The sequence below is a fragment of the Maniola jurtina genome, chromosome 24 (assembly GCF_905333055.1).
Source record: "Maniola jurtina chromosome 24, ilManJurt1.1, whole genome shotgun sequence".
NCBI lineage: Eukaryota > Metazoa > Arthropoda > Insecta > Lepidoptera > Nymphalidae > Maniola > Maniola jurtina.
In genome coordinates this window covers 3,054,773-3,077,071 of record NC_060052.1, presented here as the reverse complement: position 1 = coordinate 3,077,071, position 22,299 = coordinate 3,054,773, and the positions used below count along the sequence as shown (strand labels likewise).

The 22,299-nt window shown below is 36.1% G+C and overlaps 1 protein-coding gene and 1 long non-coding RNA gene across 3 annotated transcripts in view; one reads left to right on the top strand and one right to left on the bottom strand.

Moving 5' to 3' along the window:
- Positions 1-1,858: 1,858 nt before the first annotated feature.
- Positions 1,859-20,325, top strand: LOC123877570. 2 transcript variants are annotated; one of them, XM_045924386.1, is made up of 3 exons: positions 1,859-2,328; positions 10,167-10,294; positions 20,067-20,325. In XM_045924386.1, the coding sequence occupies exons 1-3, from the start codon at positions 1,923-1,925 to the stop codon at positions 20,247-20,249; spliced, it is 717 nt and encodes a 238-aa protein (XP_045780342.1). In that variant the 5' UTR covers positions 1,859-1,922; the 3' UTR covers positions 20,250-20,325. The 2 variants fall into 2 exon arrangements, 1 of the variants encoding a protein (XP_045780342.1); XR_006798615.1 differs by lacking the exons at positions 1,859-2,328; positions 10,167-10,294 and adding an exon at positions 17,562-17,925 and having other exon boundaries at positions 20,067-20,166.
- The window catches only part of LOC123877594, a 24,332-nt gene continuing 13,291 nt past the window's right edge, over positions 11,259-22,299 (bottom strand). The window contains exon 3 of the long non-coding RNA XR_006798625.1: positions 11,259-11,392. This is a non-coding gene — a long non-coding RNA (uncharacterized LOC123877594). The remainder of the gene's footprint in view (positions 11,393-22,299) is intronic.

Here is a 22,299-nt window from a genome sequence, read left to right as displayed (position 1 = left end):
ATAACATCAGGTGACCTGCCAGCTCGTTTGCTCGCTATTTTTATTTAAAAAAAAAACTACTTTGCTACCCATATTTTGTGACGGAACTTTATCACTCGTCAGTCAGTTTAAGCATCCAATCGGGACCAAACCGATTACGAAACGGGACTAGGACGCTCCCGCATCTCTCGTTCAAGACGCGCAGGTATGGCCGTAGCTTTATGCAAAACTATTTATTTGAAGAACTTTGTTTGAATGATACAGTCATGCAATCGAAACATTGAAGTAATTTCGTTATATTTCTACTTAAAAAACATTAAGTATTTCCTAATTTCTGGCTAGCAACGTTACGAGTGAACAGGAACAAACAATTAACAATAAACAAACGGTTATTTAATACATGTTTTTAAGTTTACGAGTATTCCGTGTAGTTTGCATGCGAGGTGGTAAATGTATACCTATCACCTATGCGCTACAAAAAATATATTATGGATGCGGCTTATTCGTCCATTACTTGCTACCCATACTATAAATGCGAAGTGCTTGTTTGCTGGTTAGCAATGGATCGACCTGATTTTTTAAATACCTGGAGAGTGACATAGGTCACCTTTTATCCTGGAAAATTAAAGAGTTACTACATCAGGCAGTAATAAAATAAAGTTCAAAAACTGTAACCCGACCATACCTCTTGTATTGCAAAAGTACCACCACAGATGGACGGCATATATTTGAAGCGCATTTCGAACTGCAATGGTAGATTCTTCAGACGGACGATTCAACAAGTGTAAATTAAAAATTTATAACACCCCCGACAAGTGAAGGTTACAGTAACTAGAAAAGAGCTGATAACTTTCAAACGGCTGAACCAATTTTCTTGGATTATAGCTAAGAACACTCTCGATCAAGCCACCTTTCAAACAAAAAAAACTAAATTAAAATCGATTCATTAGTTTAGAAGCTACGATGCCACAGACAGATACACAGATACACAGATACACGGATACACAGATACACAGATACACACGTCAAACTTATAACATCCACCCCTCTTTTTGGGTCGGGGGTTAAAAACACTTGTAAAAGTTTATTAGAATAAAAATGTTTCTGTTTCTATTTCAATGTACCCTAAATGTACCTAAATAAATTATTTATGCTAAATGATGCTCACAACATCGTCAGTTTAGATTTAGGTTTTTAAAAATCCCGTGGGAACTCTTTGCTTTTCTGTTATAAAAAGTCTTAGATATAACTTCACGTCTTTATAACTATTTAGGTACAATCCATGGAAAAAAATCACATCGATTCATCGCACCGTTGCAGCATGCTATACGGAAAACCAACAAACATTTATGATATTATGAACAGTAGCACGCATTGCTTAAAAAAATGATATAGGTAATGATATAATATCATGTATTTAAAATCTATGTACTTAATAAATAAATTATTATTAATACTGCTTCAATTTTTCAGCTTCCTGGACCTTCTCTGAAAGACACATAATAAGAAAAGTTTAATAAAATCCATGCTTAGCACTTTAGAGTCAAACAGAAACACGGTGGGCTTCACTTTACATTTATCAAGTTCTAATTATAGTGCAATCCTAAAATTACCATATCTGCATACTTATTCTAACATCTAACCACGACCTACCAAGACTAGCACAATAATTTTCCATTTCGCTACACGCTCACACAAGCGACTACGTAGAACCCACCTCCACATCGACCGGCAACATCATTTTTCCATACTTTCAACAAGCATTAGGCACGTAGTTACACTAGAGATCCCATTAGTGTGATGGGACCCTCGGAGAGCGTACCCCCGATCTCAGAAGCACAATTCATTTGTAGTGTACATAGCCTATAAATACGCGGTTACTGCAAAGTGTGCAACAGTCTTTTTTATTGTACCATCCCGTGAACATCATAGCCCTTAAAAATATGACCATGTATAAGTTTATTCCCTTAGTTCTTTTAATAGTAGTGGTGAATGCTAAGGATGATTTGGGGATGAAATATATGATGCGGATATATGAGGACTGTCAACGAGCGGACGGGATATTACCTTGTATCAAGAAAAAGGCGATTTTGTTCTTCGACAGAGCAGCTCGGATGGAAGCTATACCTTTAGTGGATGGGATAGATATTGTGAAGACGTCAGAGGTTGAAGTGGTTCCTGTCAGTGAAAACGATATTGAAGCTAGTTTGCCCAGGAATTTGGAGAGCAAGGATGAAGTTCTGTCCGAAATGCTTTGGGATAGGATAGCAACATTTGCCAACTCCAGGACAATCCAGCTTTCGTTGCCGAAGATGTCTGGAGATGAGCTTAACAAAGGGGTTGAAGAAGGTAAGACTTTTCACCCTACTTAACCTTACATTAAGTCAAAACTTTTCCTTAACTATATGAGGCCATAAAGTCATAGAAACTTTGATTTTCTATGACCCCTGAATACGGACAGGGCATCGTGGTAGACTATGGCCAAAACCCTTCTCACTCTGAAATAAGACCCGTGCTCCGTAGTGAGCCGGCGATGGGTTGATCCTGATGACTGAAAGGGTTCTTAAGTTTTAAACAACAACGTCAAAATACAATCTACATTTGAAGTAGTCTCAACAATTAGTTCAAAACTCAGTTAAAACCGTCACATCAGAATATACCAACTTGTTACTACATAGTTTATTGCACCTCCCTTCCTACACAAAAAAAGCTATTCTTTCATTTTGCCATACTTATTATGAAAAACACATGAAATTACAGTAGATATAACTAATAACATTTTTCATAACATAATGCCCTTTTTTACACACCTAGATATCAATTATCGACAGAGCCTTTCATTAGCACACTTTATACTTACACAATCCTAAAGATCAAGTTTTATCTGCAGTACTGCCTTAGCAATAACTAACGCACACAATTTATAGTTTTGTATGAAGAACTCTTCCAATTAATATAATGCAATGCACAATAATTCAATTGCAACTCCATACGAAAAGATAATAACACTAACAACTCACGTCATGTCCTAGAAACTTATCTAGAAACCATTAAATTATGAATTATAGAATCGCAGATCAGCACTGCGAGCTTTCCAACACTAACCTTTTAACATCGTCCTGTATAAAGCGTACTTTCTCTTAGAAAAGGGACTGAAACTATACATTTGATACCGCTATTTGAAACTACCACATTACCAAGGTATCTTTCGCGAATAAGTCTTGAGTTAACCTGAGGCAATAGCTCTGCTCTCCATCTGCAAAATTGATTGACTTTTCAAGCTTTAAATGCATTGATAACCACTATTTGAAAATATCACATTATTGAGGTATCTTTTGTGAATAAAAAAGTCTTGAGTTAACCTGAGGCAATAGCTCTCTGCTCTCCATCTGCAAAATTGATGTAATTTTTGAGTTAATTTAAGCTTTAAATACATTGATAACCACTATTTCAATATATCACATTATTGAAGTATCTTTTGTGAATAAATAAGTCTTGAGTTAATTTGAGGCAATAGCTCTCCACCCGCATAATAGATTGACGTTTTTGAGTTCATTCAAGCGAGCTTTGGTGAGTTCTATAAAATTTGTTTATCTAGCATGTATCTGCGTGGAAATTTTATAAACAGTCATGAGTTAACCCGCGGCAAGATTTTATCAGATGTTATCCCACCCATCCGCATACTTCTTGACGGTGTTGAGTTCATTATAGCTCTAACCATCTTTCTTTCTTTATTCTGGGCTGGTTTCCGCACTTGAACGTTTCCGTCTGTTGCCCCTCCCCGCCGAAGTCTTCACTCCAGTCATCCAAGCTTGCTCTAGAATCCGAGTCAACCATCTATGCTCTTGTTTATCTGCGTGGGAAAAAGACTTGACTTAACTTGAGGCAAAGCATGGAAGGTTGTCTACATGCACAAAAGCTCAGCTTTTATTGAGCACTAGCTGATGCCCGCAGCTTCGCCCGCGTGGATTTAGGGTCTGAAATCCCGTGGGAACTCGTGGGAATCGATTAAAAAAAATTACGCAAATCGGTTCAGAAATCTCGGAGATTTCGGTATACATAGGTAGAAAAACACAACTCCCTTTTTGAAAGTCGGTTAAAAAAGTAGCCTATGTTACCCCCTGGCCAATTCTCTACTTGTCTGTGAAAATCCCGTCAAAATCGGTTCAGCCGTTCCAAAGATTAGCCTTTTCAAACAGACAGACAGACAGACAGACAGACAGACAGACAAAAATTTTAAAAACGTGTGATTCAGTGTTGGAATCGTTCAAATAACCATATGAGCTTAATATGAGGTAGTTATTTCGAAATTACAGACAGACACTCCAATTTTATTTATTAGTATAGATTGCTATGCTATGTGAAGGCTGTTTATCTAACATATTGTAGCAGCGTGAGAACCCAGAATAAACAAAACTTGAGTTTACTTGAGGCAAGTTTTAGTATGATATGCTTCGTCCACGTGCGTGAATGAATAAATTCTCGACTTACATTCAGGTTTTGAACGTTTACACTATTGAGCATTGCTACGCTATATGAAGCTTTTTCATTTGGTCTGCATCTGGATGATGAAAAATTAAGCATGCTGATGACGGAGATCTAGTATAACTTGCCTCAAGTAAACTCAAATTCTGGACTAGAGGATACCTGCGGCTTCGCCCGCTTGGAGTTCGGTTTTTTGAAATCCCGTAGGAACTCTTTGATTTTCCGGGATAAAAAGTAGCCTATGTTCTTCCTCGGGATGTATCCCAAGTCTGTAACATCGGTTCAGCGGTTGGGCCGTGAAAACGTAGCAGACAGACAAACAGACAGACACACTTTCGCATTTATAATATTAGTATAGATTTATCTCCACCTGCCTAATCATGCTTGGTGTTTTAAAGATGAAGTCTAATAAAATGTATACCTAGTGACAAGGTACTCATATAATACGCACAGTAGCTTAATTTAAAAATACTTTGAACCCAATTTTATCAACTTTAGCACAATTCAAATCAATTCCACCCCTTAGGAAGGTAGGTATTTCGTATACCTGTGTAAATAGGTATAATTTACTTAAAATTCTAGTATTTTACAGACTTTAAGACCAATCAACGTTTGTAAAGAATACCTAACCAACGTACACGCATTTTATTAAATAACTAGCTGATGCCCGCAGCTTCGCCCGCGTGGATTGGTCAGATCCCCTGCAGCATCAGGATTGCGGAGTTGGAATCCAAATTTTTTATGAAACAATGTCGCAAAGTTTCTTTATCGATTAAAAAAGAAATGACGCAAATCGGTTCAGAAATCTCGGAGATTTCGGTATACTTAGGTAGAAAAACACAACTCCCTTTTTGAAAGTCGGTTAAAAAAGTAGCCTATGTTACTCCCTGGTTAATTCTCTACTTGTCTGTGAAAATCCCATCAAAATCGGTTCAGCCGTTCCGAAGATTAGCCTTTTCAAACAGACAGACAGACAGACAAAAATTTTAAAAACGTGTGTTTCAGTTATGGTATCGTTCAAATAACCATATGAGCTTAATATAAGGTAGTTATTTCGAAATTACAGACAGACACTCCAACTTTATTTATTAGTATATAGATTATGCGTAAAGTCCGTCGTAAACACAACTCTTCCCACTAAATCTAAAGTCAAGTACTCTGATAAAAATCTTTGATGTGTTCAGTATGCTAATTAAATTGCAGAGTTAAATTTACTGCTGTTCCAATTAAGAACAACATTGAATTCATTTGTTTTAATTTGTCGTAATTAGAGGTGTCAGTTTCAAATGATGCTTAAATTTTTTTTTAATATTTAGTTTTACTAGTCTACCTACACTAATATATTACTTACTAGAGGATGCCCGCGACTTCGTCCGCGTGGATTTAGGTTTTTAAAGATCCCGTAGGAGCTGATTGATTTTCGGGGTTAAAAAGTTGCCTATGTCAATTACAGGGACGCAAGCTACCTCGGTACCAAATTTCATACAAATTGGTTAAGCGGATGGGTCTTTAGGAATCCCGTGGGAACGCTTTGATTTTCCGGAATAAAAAGTATAAGTAAAAGTAAGCCTATGTCTGTCCCCGGGATATAAGCTGACCCTGTACCAAATTTCGTCAGAATCGATTAAACTGTTGGGTCGTGAAAAGGTAGCAGACAGACAGACACATTTTCGCTTTTATAATATTAGTATGGATATGGATTATGAAGAGGTAAAGTTTGTGAGTGCTCTTACATCTAAACTTACACCCCCAGAATTTATAATCGATTACGAAAATTCTCTAGCCTGCGTCCCGGGGAAGGACATAAGTTTTTTTTTATCCCGGGAAATCAAAGAGTTCCCACAGATTTTTACAAACCTAAATCCACGTAGACGATATTGCTGATACTTGGTACAAAGATATCCTGGAGATGGACATAGACTACTTTTTGTCCCGAAAATTCAAAGAGTCCCCACGAGTAAAAACCTAAGTCCACACGGACGTAGTTGCGGGCATCATCTAGTTTAAATAACATTAAGCGTAGAAATGCATTCATTAATAATCACTTTTAAAGGTATTAAATGACAAGCGTAAATTAAAAATTTATAACACCCTCCACAAGTGAAGGTTACAGTAACTAGAAAAGAGTTGATAACTTTCAAACGGCTGAACCGATTTTCTTGGATTATAGCTAACAACACTCTCGATCAAGCCACCTTTCAAACAAAAAGAAACTAAATTAAAATCGGTTTATTAGTTTAGTAGCTACGATGCCACAGACAGATACACTGATACACACGTCAATCTTATAACACCCCTTTTTTTGGTCGAGGGTTAAAAATAGCTTAACATTCATAAAAGCTATCGTCACCAGTGAAAAGCAACGCTGTATAAATCCAGCTTGATAGACCGTTATATTGCTTGTCATTACTTGTCCATCATCATAACATCTTGCTATCCGTTTACCTTGCAAGTGGACCGATTTCTAATGATAATGGGAATCTTTGTAACCCCCTTTTTAACGCAGTACAATGAGCTTTCATCGCTGTCATTTTCCTATTTCCTTATCCGACCAACGAGCTTTTATTGTTTCTACTATAGACTAGGGACGATTTTTCAGTCTAAACATTAAAAAAAAATAGCAAGCTCACGATCACGGTCAGGTGGGTCACCTGATGTTAAGTGATTACCTTCGCAGCACCAGAGTAACCGCCAATGCGTTGCCGGCCTTTCAGGAATTTGTTAGTCTGCCCGGCCCCTTGAATTACCCCGTTTACCCAACCCCAATTATAGCAAATTGGACAAAGTAACGTCTGCTTCTATACAATATTGAGCTTAAGTTGTTATCGGCTACACCTGCACTCCACTCCATTTTTCAGGTGTGCGTTGCACTTTAGGCTTACAGATCACACTTCACACTAATATTATAAAGGCGAAAGTTTGTGTGTATGTGTGTGTGTATGTTTGTTACTCCTTCACGCAAAAACTACTAGATGGATTTGGCTGAAATTTAGAAAGGACATAGATAATATTCTGGATTAGCACATAGGCTACTTTTTATCCCAGAAAATCAAAGAGTTCCCACGGGATTTCGAAAATCTTAATCCACGCGGGCGAAGTTGCGGTCATCAAATTCATATTAAAAATATTTAATTAGACTTTGGCTAGTATCTCTATATTATGACGGATTATTAAATCAAACGATGCGCTGTATGTTTCTCATATTTAAGCCATGAAAAAATCGTGAGCATTTACCACTTAAAACTGTCATAACACTTACAACTAAGTATGATCATTGAGTTTTCGTTTCACGTGGAGATGGTGAAAGCCATCTTTATAAATAAAATCTAGTGATAATATGTTTTTAATTTCGACACTTTCAAATCATTAAAGATGTAACTATGAGGCCTTGCCTTGCCTAATAAAATTCTTAGATGGTAATAGCTTGGAACTGTTTATCTACCAATCCACATTGGGCCAGCGTAACAGACTATAGCCTAAACTCTTTTCATTCTGAGAGGTGATCCGTGCTCAGTAGTGAGCCGGCAATAGGTTGATCATAATGATCATAGCTTGCATCCTAGAGACATAGGCTAATTTGTGTCTCGGTAAATCCAAGACTCCACGCGATTTTTAAAAAACCTAAATCTACTTGATGTACATCTATTTGGTACAGAGATAACTTGCATCCTAGAGAACGGACATAGGATACTTTTATCCCGGAAAATATGGGAACTCTTTCCATGGGATATTTAAAGAAACCTGAATCCATGCGGACGAAGCCACAGGCATCATCTAGTAATCATATAAATCTTAAGTATTTGTATCGTATCATAGTTAACCTAAAGCCTGATTTTTTAATCGTCAAATAACTTTTTTAACCCCCGACCCAAAAAGAGGGGTGTTATAAGTTTGACCTGTGTATCTGTGTATCTGTCTGTGGCATCGTAGCGCCTAAACGAATGAACCGATTTTAATTTAGTTTTTTTTGTTTGAAAGGTGGCTTGATCGAGAGTGTTCTTAGCTATAATCCAAGAAAATCGGTTCAGCCGTTTGAAAGTTATCAGCTCTTTTCTAGTTACTGTAACCTTCAATTGTCGGGGGTGTTTAAATTTTTAATTTACACTTGTTTTTCTCTTTTGTCTGGCTTTACAAAGATTAGCCAATGTCAAGTTTGTAGTTATTTGTAACAAGTTAGTTAAACTATACAAGTATGGACCCCATCTGTGCCGGCGCTCGCCGACACACGCACGGCACCCCCTTAGAGCGCTTTCCAGTCAATTTTAACAAAAAAAAAAACACTCCAAAAAGGCAGAGCACGCCCGACAGCTAACACCAACACAGACGAAGTCCTCAAATAACTTTTGTCTAAGAAATAAGTTTAGGGTTTGACAGTTTTAATAAAGGAAGCCTGTCAAGACGTCAAATTAATTCATCAGAAGTTTATTCAGCGATCGAAAAATCAACCATATGTGCCATAGGTATGTAGCCAATTTGCATATGGATTATACACATTAGGCATACTTAGTACCTACTTAAGAGGGCTCTCTCCGTCACTCGTTTCATACAATCGTAGTTCCAATTTCATTTGAATATTAAGCAACCAAAGTCCATGAAATGCAGACATTTTTTAGAAACTAATACTAAAACTAGGACATATTATCTATGTCTGTGGTTTTCCAGATTTCTATTAAAATATTCGGTTTCAAAGTTACGCGGTCTTAAAAATTTACATACAAATCTTTGAGCCCCTGTAATTTTAAAACTAGGTACATATTTTTAGAAAAATCCAAAACACCACACACACAGATATTAGTTTCTAGAATATGTCTGCAAAATTTCATGGGCTTTGGTTGCTTAATATTCAAATGAAATTGGAACTACGATTGTATGAAACGAGTGACGGAGAGAGCTCTGTTAAAAACATTATTTTACACCCACATAATATTAGCATAAATCTGACATGTTATGATGTCGGAACCATTTTAATTTATAGCAAAATTTTTAAACACGATAGTAAATTATGTAGTAGGTAATATGTTTGAACGCACTATGATTTGCGTGTACAGAAAATTTGTGAGGAAATTGTAATGCAATGTTTTCATTTTAGGTTTTATTTGTAAAATAATGACGCTTCATGCCTAATAGGTAAATGTAATGATACGGTCTAGGTCGGTCTGGTGGGAGGCTTCGGCCGTGGCTAGATACCACCCTACTGGCAAAGCTGTTAAGCAACTCATTCCCAATCTTTCTTATAATTTAAATAATCCTTTAAATATTGTATTAGGATTTATACCCGACATCCTAAAAGATGGAGGTTTTCAACTTAAGCGGTCTAGGACCTAGGTCGGTCTGGTGGTAGGCTTCGGCCGTGGCTAGATACCACCCTACTGGCAAAGCTGTTAAGCAACTCATTCCCAAGCTTTCTTATAATTTAAATAATCCTTTAAATATTGTATTAGGATTTATACCCGACATCCTAAAAGATGGAGGTTTTCAACCTAAACGGTCTAGGTCGGTCTGGTGGTAGGCTTCGGCCGTGGCTAGATACCGCCCTACTGCCAAAGCTGTTAAGCAACTTATTCCCAAGCTTTCTTATAATTTAAATAATCCTTTAAAATATTGTATTAGGATTTTTACCCTATATCCAAAAAGGCGGAGATTTTCAACACGAGGAATTTACACGAAACTTTTATTAATTGTTCTGTAAATGGTGATTCCAGGTCGAGGGAAGATGAAGAAGATGATGGGGATGATGATGATGGGTGCAGCTGGCAAGATGGCCGCGATGATTCCACTCGCAATCGCCGGCCTCTTCGTCTTAGCTGGGAAGGCGTTGATCGTTTCAAAGGTACTTATTTTTTAACCCCCAACCCAAAAAGAGGGGTGTTATAAGTTTGACATTTGTATCTGTGTATCTGTCTGTGGCATCGTAGCTCCTAAACTAATGAACCGTTTTTAATTTAGTTTTTTTTGTTTGAAAGTGGCTTGATCGAGAGTGTTCTGGGCTACAATCCAAGAAAATCGGTTCAGCCGTTTGAAAGTTATCAGCTCTTTTCTAGTTACTGTAACCTTCACTTATCGGGGTTGTTATAAATTTTGTTGATGCCCGCGACTTGTTCTCGTGGATATAGGTTTTATAAATCTCTTTAAAGACTCTTTGATTTTTCGGGATAAAAAGTACCCTATATGTTAATCCAGGGTGTAATCTATTTCCATTCTAAATTTCAACCAAATCCGTCCAGTAGTTTTGGTCGAAAGAGTAACAAACATACACACATACTTTTCACCTTTATTTAAGCGTGATATTATGTATGGAGGTGAACAACACTGCCACTCCACTATTTTAATTCAATTCAATACATTCTAGAAATGACACATTTATCACACCCCATGTCTTTTGTTTACGAGTTTTCTTTGTATGTGAATCGCAACATACAATTGAATTCCATTTAAAACCATTTTCCATACAAAAGCTCGTATCTTGCCCCGGATTCCCCGCCTTGTCATCAAAGTGAAAATATGCAATTAGTGATTTAATTGTCACATCATGTACTTATAGACTATTTTTTCTACCTTTTGTCATAACCGTGGGAACTTAGAGATGATGCACGACACAGATCTTTGTGCTACTTAGATTAATTGTTTCAAGATTATGAACGTGATGGGATGTCGCGGTTATTGCACTTGAATAGTGACATATTTTTCTTAGGTTTTAATAAAAGGGTTTAATTTTAATAGAAGTACAGGTTTCTTGACAGACATAACAAAGTGATCCTATAAGGGTTCCTTTTGACCCATGGGACCCTAAAAATACCTCGCTATATTGTAGAAAACCCGTGGAACTAATTTATACAAGACCATAATAAATATTTAGTGACCATAGACATACTAGTGGCGCCCCCAAAGCAAGTTTTTATTATATTTTTGGTCAGGCTTTATTTAAATACTTTTACATCTACTACCATTAACTCTAACATATTCAACAATTAATCATGAAAAAGTGTACAATGGTACCTAATTTGAATAAATAATAATTTGACTTTGACTTTACTAATTTTTACTTACCATTTGCTTACCATCAATGACTTTTAACAAAGACATGTTACGTTCATAATTACGTATGGTGTACGAAATCCGTTCACTTAATCATTAAAACAATTATTATTAGAAATAAAATAAAATAATAGATTACTATATAGAATATTTATTTAATAGCATACTATATTATTAGGTAGATTTTATACACAAACTTCAATGAGCGAGTTTTTGAGACTTCGAAGGTGTAAAAACGCTTGGCAGTACTTTGCATACAGTTTGGTATTTTATTAATAAAGTTACAAGTGTAAATTAAAAATTTATAACACCCCCGACAAGTGAAGGTTACAGTAACTAGAAAAGAGCTGATAACTTTCAAACGGCTTAACCGATTTTCTTGGATTATAGCTAAGAACACTCTCGATCAAGCCACCTTTAAAACAAAAAAAAACTAAATTAAAATCGGTTCATCAGTTTAGGAGTTACGATGCCACAGACAGATACACAGATACACAAATCGAACTTATAACACCCCTCTTTTAGGGTCCGGGGTTAAAAACATTGTATTATAAATTATGTGGCACAGTGTGAAAATGATTAGTTCGCCACGACATTGCGGTTTAAGTGTCAATGTACTTAGTAGCATTTGCAAAAAAAACGCATTTTAAAAATTAATAAAACATTATTGGATCAAAACTGTGACAACAAGGTCCTATAAGGCTCCTTTGTTTCTCGGATTACGGAACCTTAAAATTCGATTCGATCCCGGGCACGCAATTCTAACTTTTCGGAGTTGCATTACGTTCGTTTTGAGCAATTAAATATCACTTGCTTTAGGAAGGAAAAGATGAGGAAACCTGCATGCCTGAGAGCTCTTCATAATGTTCTCAAAGGTGTGTGAATACTGCCAATCCACACTGGGCCACCGTAGTACGAATATGGCCGAAGCCTTCTCATATTCTGATAGATCCAAGAATTTTATTAAGAAACTAGGATATGCCCGCGTGGATTCAGTTTTTTAAAGTCCCGTGGGATCTCTTTGATTTTCTGGGCTAAAAAGTCGCTTTTGTCATTTTGCGGGACGCAAGCTACCTTTATACTAATTTTCATATAAATCGAATAAGCGATCTTTAAGAAACCAGAGTTAACTCTGATTATCCGGGATTATTACGTATACTACAAAAGTACCCTTTGTCCGTCCCCGGGATGTAAGCTAACTCTGTACCAAATTTTATCAAAATCGGATAAACTGTTGGGCTGTGAAAAGCTAGCTGGCATACATACAGACAGACACACTTTCGGATTTATAATTTTATAGTATGGATGAATATTTTGTTACGTAGGCACCTACGAACATATTTTTACTTGCTGACGCTACTGAGAATCATAACAACTATGTAATAAATACTCCTATTTCTTGGTGAGTTGGTAGAGTCATGATCATGACATGAACTAGACACAGATATAACACTTTAAAGAAAACAAAAACTATAGAGTTGGTTTAAACAACAAAACAGAATTAAAGTTTTAAATAACCTACGACAAACAGTGCTTTTTGGTGCTATTATTACCTTAAAACATAAATCTAAGGAGATTTTGTACCCTTGCAGAATAAGGTTGAAAAGTGACTATGCATTAGGTATCTGTATAAATTTGGTACAAATAAATCCAGAAATTTCACCCGACCAAAATATGTAACCTAGCTGTTGTTAGCGACAGAAAAATCAATTTTGTGAAAAAGGTTTCGTCACAAAATAATTTTTTGTCGCTTGGTAATATACCTATTGTAATTTTTTATATTTGTATATTTTAATAGGTACATTTATATTTATGAATTTGGAATTTTCTCCTCTTTTATTTGAGAATCCACTGGATACAATAGCAACAAGTGTAAATAAAAAATTTATAACACCCCCGACAAGTGAAGGTTACAGTAACTAGAAAAGAGCTGATAACTTTCAAACGGCTGAACCGATTTTCTTGAATTATAGCTAAGAACACTCTCGATCAAACCACCTTTCAAACAAAAAAAAAAATTAAAATCGGTTCATTAGTTTAGGAGTTACGATGCCACAGACAGATACACAGATACACACGTCAAACTTATAACACCCCTCTTTAAAAAATCAGAGATCCCCACTTCTTTGGATGACATCCATCATATTGATTTTGTTCAAAATCATAACCCTTCCTTTTGGTTTTGCCGTATAGTCGAATAGTAGTCAAATAAAAACATACTGAAGTATCAAATCATACTTATGCGGTATGCTAACGATTTTCTTACGATTTTCTTCATATCGTTCCGTATACATAATGGCGTTCTCTATGATCGTGACATTGATTTCCCTATAAGACACAGTTTCAAAGCAACAAGAAACAGGAACTAGCCTGAGAATTATTGTTGCATACATAATTGCGAAAATACATGGAAACACATTAATGGAATCTCTCTATAATTGACCTAGTACTGATTTATCTCTTAGACATCGAATGTTCTTTAGTTTGCCTTGTTGATAGTGCAGGGTCTTCAAACTTTTTAGCTTAAGGATAAAACTGGTCCCTCCACTAAATCTTTAAGTTTCTTACACCTACTGATACTCTAGTCCAAGAAAATGGGTTCAGCCGTTTGAAAGTTATCAGCTCTTTCCTAGTTACTGTCACCTTCACTTGTCGGGGGTGTTATAAATTTTTAATTTGCACTTGTGAATCGTCAAATGCATCTACCATTGGTCCGGCGGTTACCGATCCGCATTTGTCCAGCGTGGTGGACTCTGGCATCAAATTTAGTCCACCAAACTGGGTCTCCTCTCAGAATAAGAGGCTTTATAGGTCCTTCTCATTCTGAGAGGAGACCCTTGCTCAGTAGTGCGCCGATAATAGATTGATGATAGTGATGATAACCCATCTAGTTACCGACTTGAGAAAAAGTTACAACAGGCGCAATGACCTGATATACCTAATTATGTTGTTGCAACTACACGATCTTAGGCCCGAGGTAGTTTTAGAGAAAGCAGTAAAAGTTCCGTGTTTGCGATTTCAGCGTAATTGCAATCATCTTAGAGGTCACGTAACGTACGTGATGGTAAGTGGTAACCTACTTGAACTCGTGATATACGAGACGATAGAAAATATACTTTAAATGCGTATAAATATACCTCTACCTACCTATAGATTGAACTTCGCATTTCCTCTCAAGTGTTTCTTTAGGGTCTGTGTATCTGCCTGTCTGTCAAAAAAGCTATAGGGTACTTCCCGTTGACCTAGAATCGTGAAATTTGACAGGTACGTAGGTATTATAGCACACGTGCGGGGAAAAATCCGAAAACGGTGAATTTGTGGCTACATCACCAAAAAAAATTAAAATGACATGTTCATGAACAAATAATGAATTAGTATTTTCAACTTTCAATTGGGTATCATATGAAAGAGCTTTACCTGTACATTCTAAAACAGATTTTTATTTATTTTATGCGTAATAGTTTTTGATTTATCGTGGAAAATGTCCAAAAAATACGACATAGTACGACATAGAACGACTCGGTGCGTGAGTCTGACTCGCACTTGGCCGGTTTTTTTACTGTTTCTCTTGATTATTAAATCCTAAAATAGGTAGGCGCTTTCTTAAAGCCCATACTCGTTCATAACCTTTGCCCTTATACTTGCATTTCATTGTGAACCTCTGATGATTCCCACGATTTATCTATTTTCTCTGTGCTATGGGAAAGTTCAATGAATGAATGGCTATTATCACTAAGTACCTACTCAACCAGCCAGCTATTACCATCTTCGGTGCGAGTCAAAATTGGTGGTGGTGGTGACGTAGTCCGTATCCATACTTCCATTACTTCCATCGTCATCATCATCATCATCATCAAAAAATAGATGCCCACTGCTGGACAGAGGTTTCTTTTAAGGACTTCGACACGCCACAGTCTTGCGCCGCCTGAATCCAGCGGCTCCCGGTGACTCGTTTGATTTCGTCTTAGTGTCCACTTTTTTTTTAAATTATATGTATATAGACTAGCGCTTGGCTGCAATCAGACCTGCTAGCAAGTGATGATGCAGCCTAAGATGGAGCGCGCTTGCCTAGAAGTTGCCTATTCACTCTTTTTTTTTTATTTATTTATTTATTTATTTACTTGATTATTAAACTTATTAAAAGTAGGAGGGAAAACTGATGGCGGAAGGGTGTTCCATATCCTAGCGGTTCGGATTAGAAACGAGGAAGCAAATCACTTACTTACCTACTTAGTGAGGGGGTCTTTCAACACTGTGCCTTTCGGTCACACCTTGGGACTGTCTGTCTGTCTACTACTTTATCACGGCCTATAGGTACGTTGACGATTTTGATGTATCAGCATCAGTATAAATTGAATTGACTTGAATTGACTGTCTGTCTACTACTTTATCACGACCCATACGTTTAAGGATGTTGACGATTTTGATGTAGGTATCAGCAAATAAATAAAATTGAATTGAATTGAATTGACTGTCTGTCTACTACTTTATCACGGCCTATACGTTTAAAGATGTTGACGATTTTTATGTAGGTATCAGCAAATAAATAAAATTGAATTAAATTAAATTGAATTGACGAAATTAGGTACAAAGACAGCACTAGTTTGCATCCTGACAGATATTTTAGACAATTATGTTTCACCCATACAGGAATACCTACTCGTAATTCATTAGCACATAATATCCCTATTTAATGCTATTAAATAGAAATAAGTACCTACTTCTGTTTTAACCAACTATGACAAAGTCATAAAACATGGATTTTATTTTGTTAAGGGGGTCTCTTCCTCACTCGATCCATACAAACGTAGTTCCAATTTTATTTGAATATTAAGCAACCAAAGTCCATAAAGTTTTGCAGACATATTCTAGAAACTAATATCTATGCCTGGGGTTTTCCAGATTTCTGTTAAAATATTCGGTTTCAAAGTTACGCGGTCTTAAAAATTCACATACAAATCTTTGAGCCCCTGTAATTTTAAAACTACATATTTTTAGAAAAATCTAAAACACCCACAGGCACAGATATTAGTTTCTAGAATATTTCTGCAAAATTTGATGGACTTTGGTTGCATAATATTCAAATGAAATTGGAACTGCGATTGTATGGAGTGAGTGACGGAGAGAGCCCTGTTAAAATAACGTTCACTAATGTGCGTGGTTACAATCTTATGCTCCTTTACCACTTTCAAACTTAATTACTTATTGTATATCGTGGCTATTACTTAATGTTATCAAGTTAATTCGAATAAAACCTGCTCGCAATGGTCATTGACACCAGCCAGCCAGCATTTAAAACTTTATTATCATAACAAATAAATAATAACTTATTTTCAACTTTAAAATGCTTTACATAAAGTTTATATTGGCTCTTGATGAAAGGGTAAAACAGGAATTACCAAACATCGTCTGTATTATTCGTGACCTTCGATGGACCATTTACTGTTTCACTCGAGTAGGTTAATGTTGCCAGGATAAGCAAGACCTCCCTGTAAATGGGTAATCACTGATCACACTAATATTGTAAAGTTTTTATGTGAGTGTGTGTATGTGTTTATGTTCGTTATTTTTTAACACAAATTTACTGGACGAATTCAGCTGATATTTGGAATATAGATAGATTACAATATTATCCTGGATTAACACAAATAAATAAATAAATAAAGCCTTTATTTCCAAATCTCACATCATTAATTTATTTATTTATTTATTTATTGAAAAAGGTACACAAAAATTAATTACCTAATTATAAAAGCTCACAACACCTAGTAAAATTGATTGGCAGATATAAGGTACATAGCAATTAGAAACATTACAATTGTTGACAAAACAAAAAAAAAGTCTAAATAAAAGTTTTTGTTTAATTTTATGATAAGTACGTACGTACATAAATAAAAGTGAAATAAACATTTTATAATTTATCTTGGGCATAATATTTATGCTAAAATATTTCGCAATTTATAAAAGTTATGAATACCGGTCTTATACTAAACATTTTAATATTGTTACAGTTATTTACAGTTAAATAAAAATATATCATGTTTCAAATAAAAAGGGGTAATTCTTTTCTTGATAACAAAACACCGCTCTGTATTACATCACTCTAATTGTAATTCTATTACGGGTAACCTGTTTTCCGAAGCAGGTAACACTCGCATTCTGCTAGTTCACTTCAGTACAAACTGTAAACCGACATCCACGCGAAGCTTACAGCAAGTAAATACATTATAATGGAAACGAAAAATTCAAGAAAATCCAAGAAAAGTTAAGGATTAAACACATTTTCTTGTCGTTTAAAGTAAATCTCGTGCGGCTTGTGTTTATTTCACGCCGTAAGAGATTTACTTAAATCGATGATTAAGTATTCTTCTGAAAATAACTCAAGAAAATCGGATAACCTCAAACACCTTAAGCGTTTAAACTATCGTGAGTGATTTCCGTTGTAAATGTCGCAGGTATATTGTCAAAGCCGTGATATTACAATCTCGCTAGTGATATTATAATTGAACGGTAGATTGTCAATTGACTTCATTACTTACAATTTATCGGTCTGGTTTTAGTGACATTGTAATGTCACGGGGACACTACAGTGATATTGTAAGGCAACGATATTTTCACAATTTCACTGGTCGTTAGATTATGACGCTTCTGATTGGTCCGTTTGCCTGGTCCTCACAGGTTTATATGAAAAAATTATATTCTATATATTCTAATATATAGAATATCATTGCGAAATCTATTGTTGGAAAAATAAATATGGCGCTGAGATAATTTTGTTTGATTGTTCTTTTATGTTTGGTACTTTTGGTGCATTTTTTGTTATTTCTTCACGTTTGTTACCTATTTCTAAACAGCTATAGTTTTTTATGGTTTACAAAAAAATTGTATAACCGCAGTAATAACCACTAATTAGTTTAGTAATGTGGTTACTCTTATTAAGTTAAAAAAATATGTATTTAAATGGTATTTGAGTACTGTTACGAAACGTTCGCATTCTATATCGATAAAACTTAAGTAAATAGTTTCTTTATCTATCTCTAATCCTCGTCATTAGATATTAAAGTAAAATCTTCAAGTGTTATCAACACGTTATCATTTTATTGTTGTGCTGTTACTTAACTAGTAACTTATCAATACCCTTTTTGCCATCACTATCACTATTATAGTGACCACCTACGGCTTGCATAAAAATTTCTAAAAATCCTGCGTCATTATTTGTCTATACTATAATTAGGTATTTAGGAAAATTTCACCACGTTAAAGGTGCCCTCGCACTTGAACTGAACTGCAGCTGAACTGCGCGTCGCGACAGCGCCCCGCACGATATTCTCTCCAGCCGCGACGCGCGTACGTCACTGCCGCGTGGCGCGGCTGGAGAGAATATCGTGCGGGGCGCTGTCGCGACGCGCAGTTCAGCTGCAGTTCAGTTCAAGCGCGTGGGCACCTCTGTTATGTATTTTGAGACTACCTGTCCATGATTATATGTCAATGGAAATTACCTACCCTATAGGTTTTCTTAACAGACACGACAGATGGACCAATAGACAGACAGACAATGAAGTGATCCTATAAGGGTTCCGTTTTTCTTTTGAGCTACGGAATCCTAAAAACAATAAATCTTAGAATCTTAGAATTCATAGTAGGTATTTCTGCTGCATATTGCAGGCTTCACTGCAGTTATACAATAAGCTGAGCTGATAGGCTTAAAGATATGCTAATGTTGTGCAGGTAATCTAAAGGGCTTCACCTACAATATCCATACTTATACTTAATACTATAAATGCGAAAGTGTGTCTGTCTGTTGTTTGACGAAAGGTCACGGATAGTTTGTATCTAGGATCCCAGAAACTAAAACAGTACTTGGTACAGAGATACTTTGAGATACTTTGCAACCAGCCCCCCCCCCCCCCCCCCCCCCCCCAACAGTGTAAGAAAAACGTAATCATCTTTAATAGTTAAGAGGGGTCTCTCCGTCACTCGCTCCATCCAAAGCCGTGCCACCAAGCGATTTAGCATTCCGGTACGATGCCGTGTAGAATCCAAAGGGGTTAATTTAATAAAAACTGTCATACCCCTTCCAGGTTAGCCCACTTCCATCTTAGACTGCATCATCACTTACCACTCGGTGAGATTGCAGTAAAGGCCTAACTTGTATCTGCATTGAAAAAAAAACACTTGGACAGCGTGGTGGGTTATAACCAAATTCCTCTCCTTCTATAGAAACCCGTGCTCAGTAGTGATATGACTATGGGTTAATCATCATCATCATCAAATTGGACTACTTGTATGAGAAAGTATATTTAAGGACTTCGTCTGTGTTGGCGTTAGCTGGCGGGCGCGCTCTGCCTCATGGGAGTGTTTTTTTTTTGTTAAAACTGAGTGGAAAGCACTCGAAGGGGGTGCCGTGCATATATGTCGGCGAGCGCCGGCACAGACGGGGTCCATACTTGTATAGTTTAACTAACTTGTTACAAATAACTACAAACTTGACATTGTGGCTAATCTTTGTAAAGCCAGACGAGAGAGAAAAAAAAAAGTATATTTAAAAAAACTTTTTTCCTTTTCAGATTGCGCTACTTCTGGCCGGCATCATCGCACTGAAGAAGATCATCGCACAGAAGAATGGTGGTGGTGGCGGTGGTCATGAGAGCCACGGATGGTCATCCGGTGGTGGTGGTGGCGGCGGCGGATGGGATAAGAGATCCTATGCCAACGACTTAGCTTACAAGGCTTATAAGAATAATCAGTAGGATAAGACCACAGAACTCCAAATATATATATACTAAGGCAAAAATCTTCTTCTAAATCTTTGGATAAGACTTAAAGAGATTAGTATCAGTAAGGGTTTGGACAGAAATAGCGCGCGACGGTAATATCAGGGCAGGACATTGAAGTGGAAAGTGGGTGCATCACTTTCCGCCACGTTTTTGAAGTCGTTTTGAAGGCAGTGGACTGTGTGTAGTGACTGGTTGCACACTTTCCATAAAGTCGAAAGCGAAAGCGAGTACAGGATGGATGGTTGAATGGATGGATGGATACACAAGGAACTGGCCGGACCAAATGCGTAGGATGACAGCTTCCTCTGCGATATAAACGTCTTAACGGAAGAAACGTTAAGAAAGAAAGAAATAAATGTTAATTTTGAAATTGTGCTACACGTCACCAGTTATACCTACATAAGGGTTTGATTATCCCAGCGCCTCTAACACTTGAGCCAGGGGGCCTCAAGCAAAAGAAGCGTTAACTTCCTTGTATTAGATACAAGTTAAAAGAACCACGTTGGCGCGCGTTCGCGCGTTATGTTTGTCCAAACCTTTACAATGGACTGAAACTACGGTCAAATAACTGTAAAGTACTCTTTGCCAAAACTTGAAAGCCGCTACCTGTTAGGTTCACAACCCGTCACAATTCTTCTAACTTCTAATTTTCTCTGAAGAAGATCCTCGCTCAGAAGAATTGTGGAAGAAGAATGGTAATCATTAGAGGATTCCAGACTTTCCACGTTAAACTCGACTAAGAATTCCTTAGAATAATTACGATATAATACGGTCAATGATTAGAATAATTATGATAAGAAGTGATAGTAACTACCGGTGCCGTCGGCAATCTTAAGGCTGTTTTACACTGGAGAAACAACATGCGAAAATGTGGCATGCTATAATTAGAAACATCAATTTTGCGACCGCAGTCTATTTTGTGTTAGTTGAATAGATTTTTATTCAAATAAACTTTTACAAGTGCCTTTGAATCGTCAAATAATAATTTACCACTGGTTCGGAATGCCGTGATGGTAAGGTGATTCGTATGATGATAAGGTGTGCATGTTATTATTGGAAAGGGGTCACAACCCTCAGCAATACATTGTGGAATGAAAGAAAGAGACGTAGGTATAACCTTGTAGCATGCCACAATGTCACACTATTTTGCTCTGGCGTAAATGAGGCTTAAGAATAACTGATTTAGTAATGTAGATACAGCACAAGCAACAAAAGTTTATAACTTGTGACATGATCTGGAGGCACCTTTATAGGATTGGAAATTATGGTATTAAATAATGTTGTTTAAACATTTTAAGCATATTGTTTCATGCCACTGTACCTAATCATAAAAAAACTTAGAACTTAATAACTTATTCTAGCTTTTAATTTATTAATTCATGCATAATTTGTTATTATTAAGCCGATTACACACATTATGTTGGTACATGCGAGTATACGAAATAATTAATAATCAGTAATATAAAATTATGTGCATACATAATATTAATAATATTGATTTCTACATTGTTTTAACATTTCATTAGCAGCTTTAATCATAGCTATTTACATAACTACCTATAATTGTTAATATTACGTACACGTATATTTTTTTAATATGGATGATCCAAATTACGCTACATAAACTAACATATTATAACATTATGCTATCTATAATCCATATGATGGTTGATGATGAGAATTTAAAAAAAAGAGTAATAATAATATTAATTAATCTTGAATAATGATTGTTATTATACGGTATAAGCTTTAAGTATCTTCTTTTTAAGTTACTATGTGTATATAAATAAAAATTGATAAGTCATGACTGCCGGAGCAATATATTATTAATCTATGATCTATGATCTATGAATTTATAAAAATATTAAGTATCAAACTTAATACCAACAGTTGTTGTAAGCCAAAAACACTACAAATAAAGGAAATAGGCAATTTTAAATTCAGAAGATAATATGAATGAAAAAACTGAATTTCTGAGGTGTTCAATATTTATTTTTTACTGCTTAAGTATTAATTTAATTAG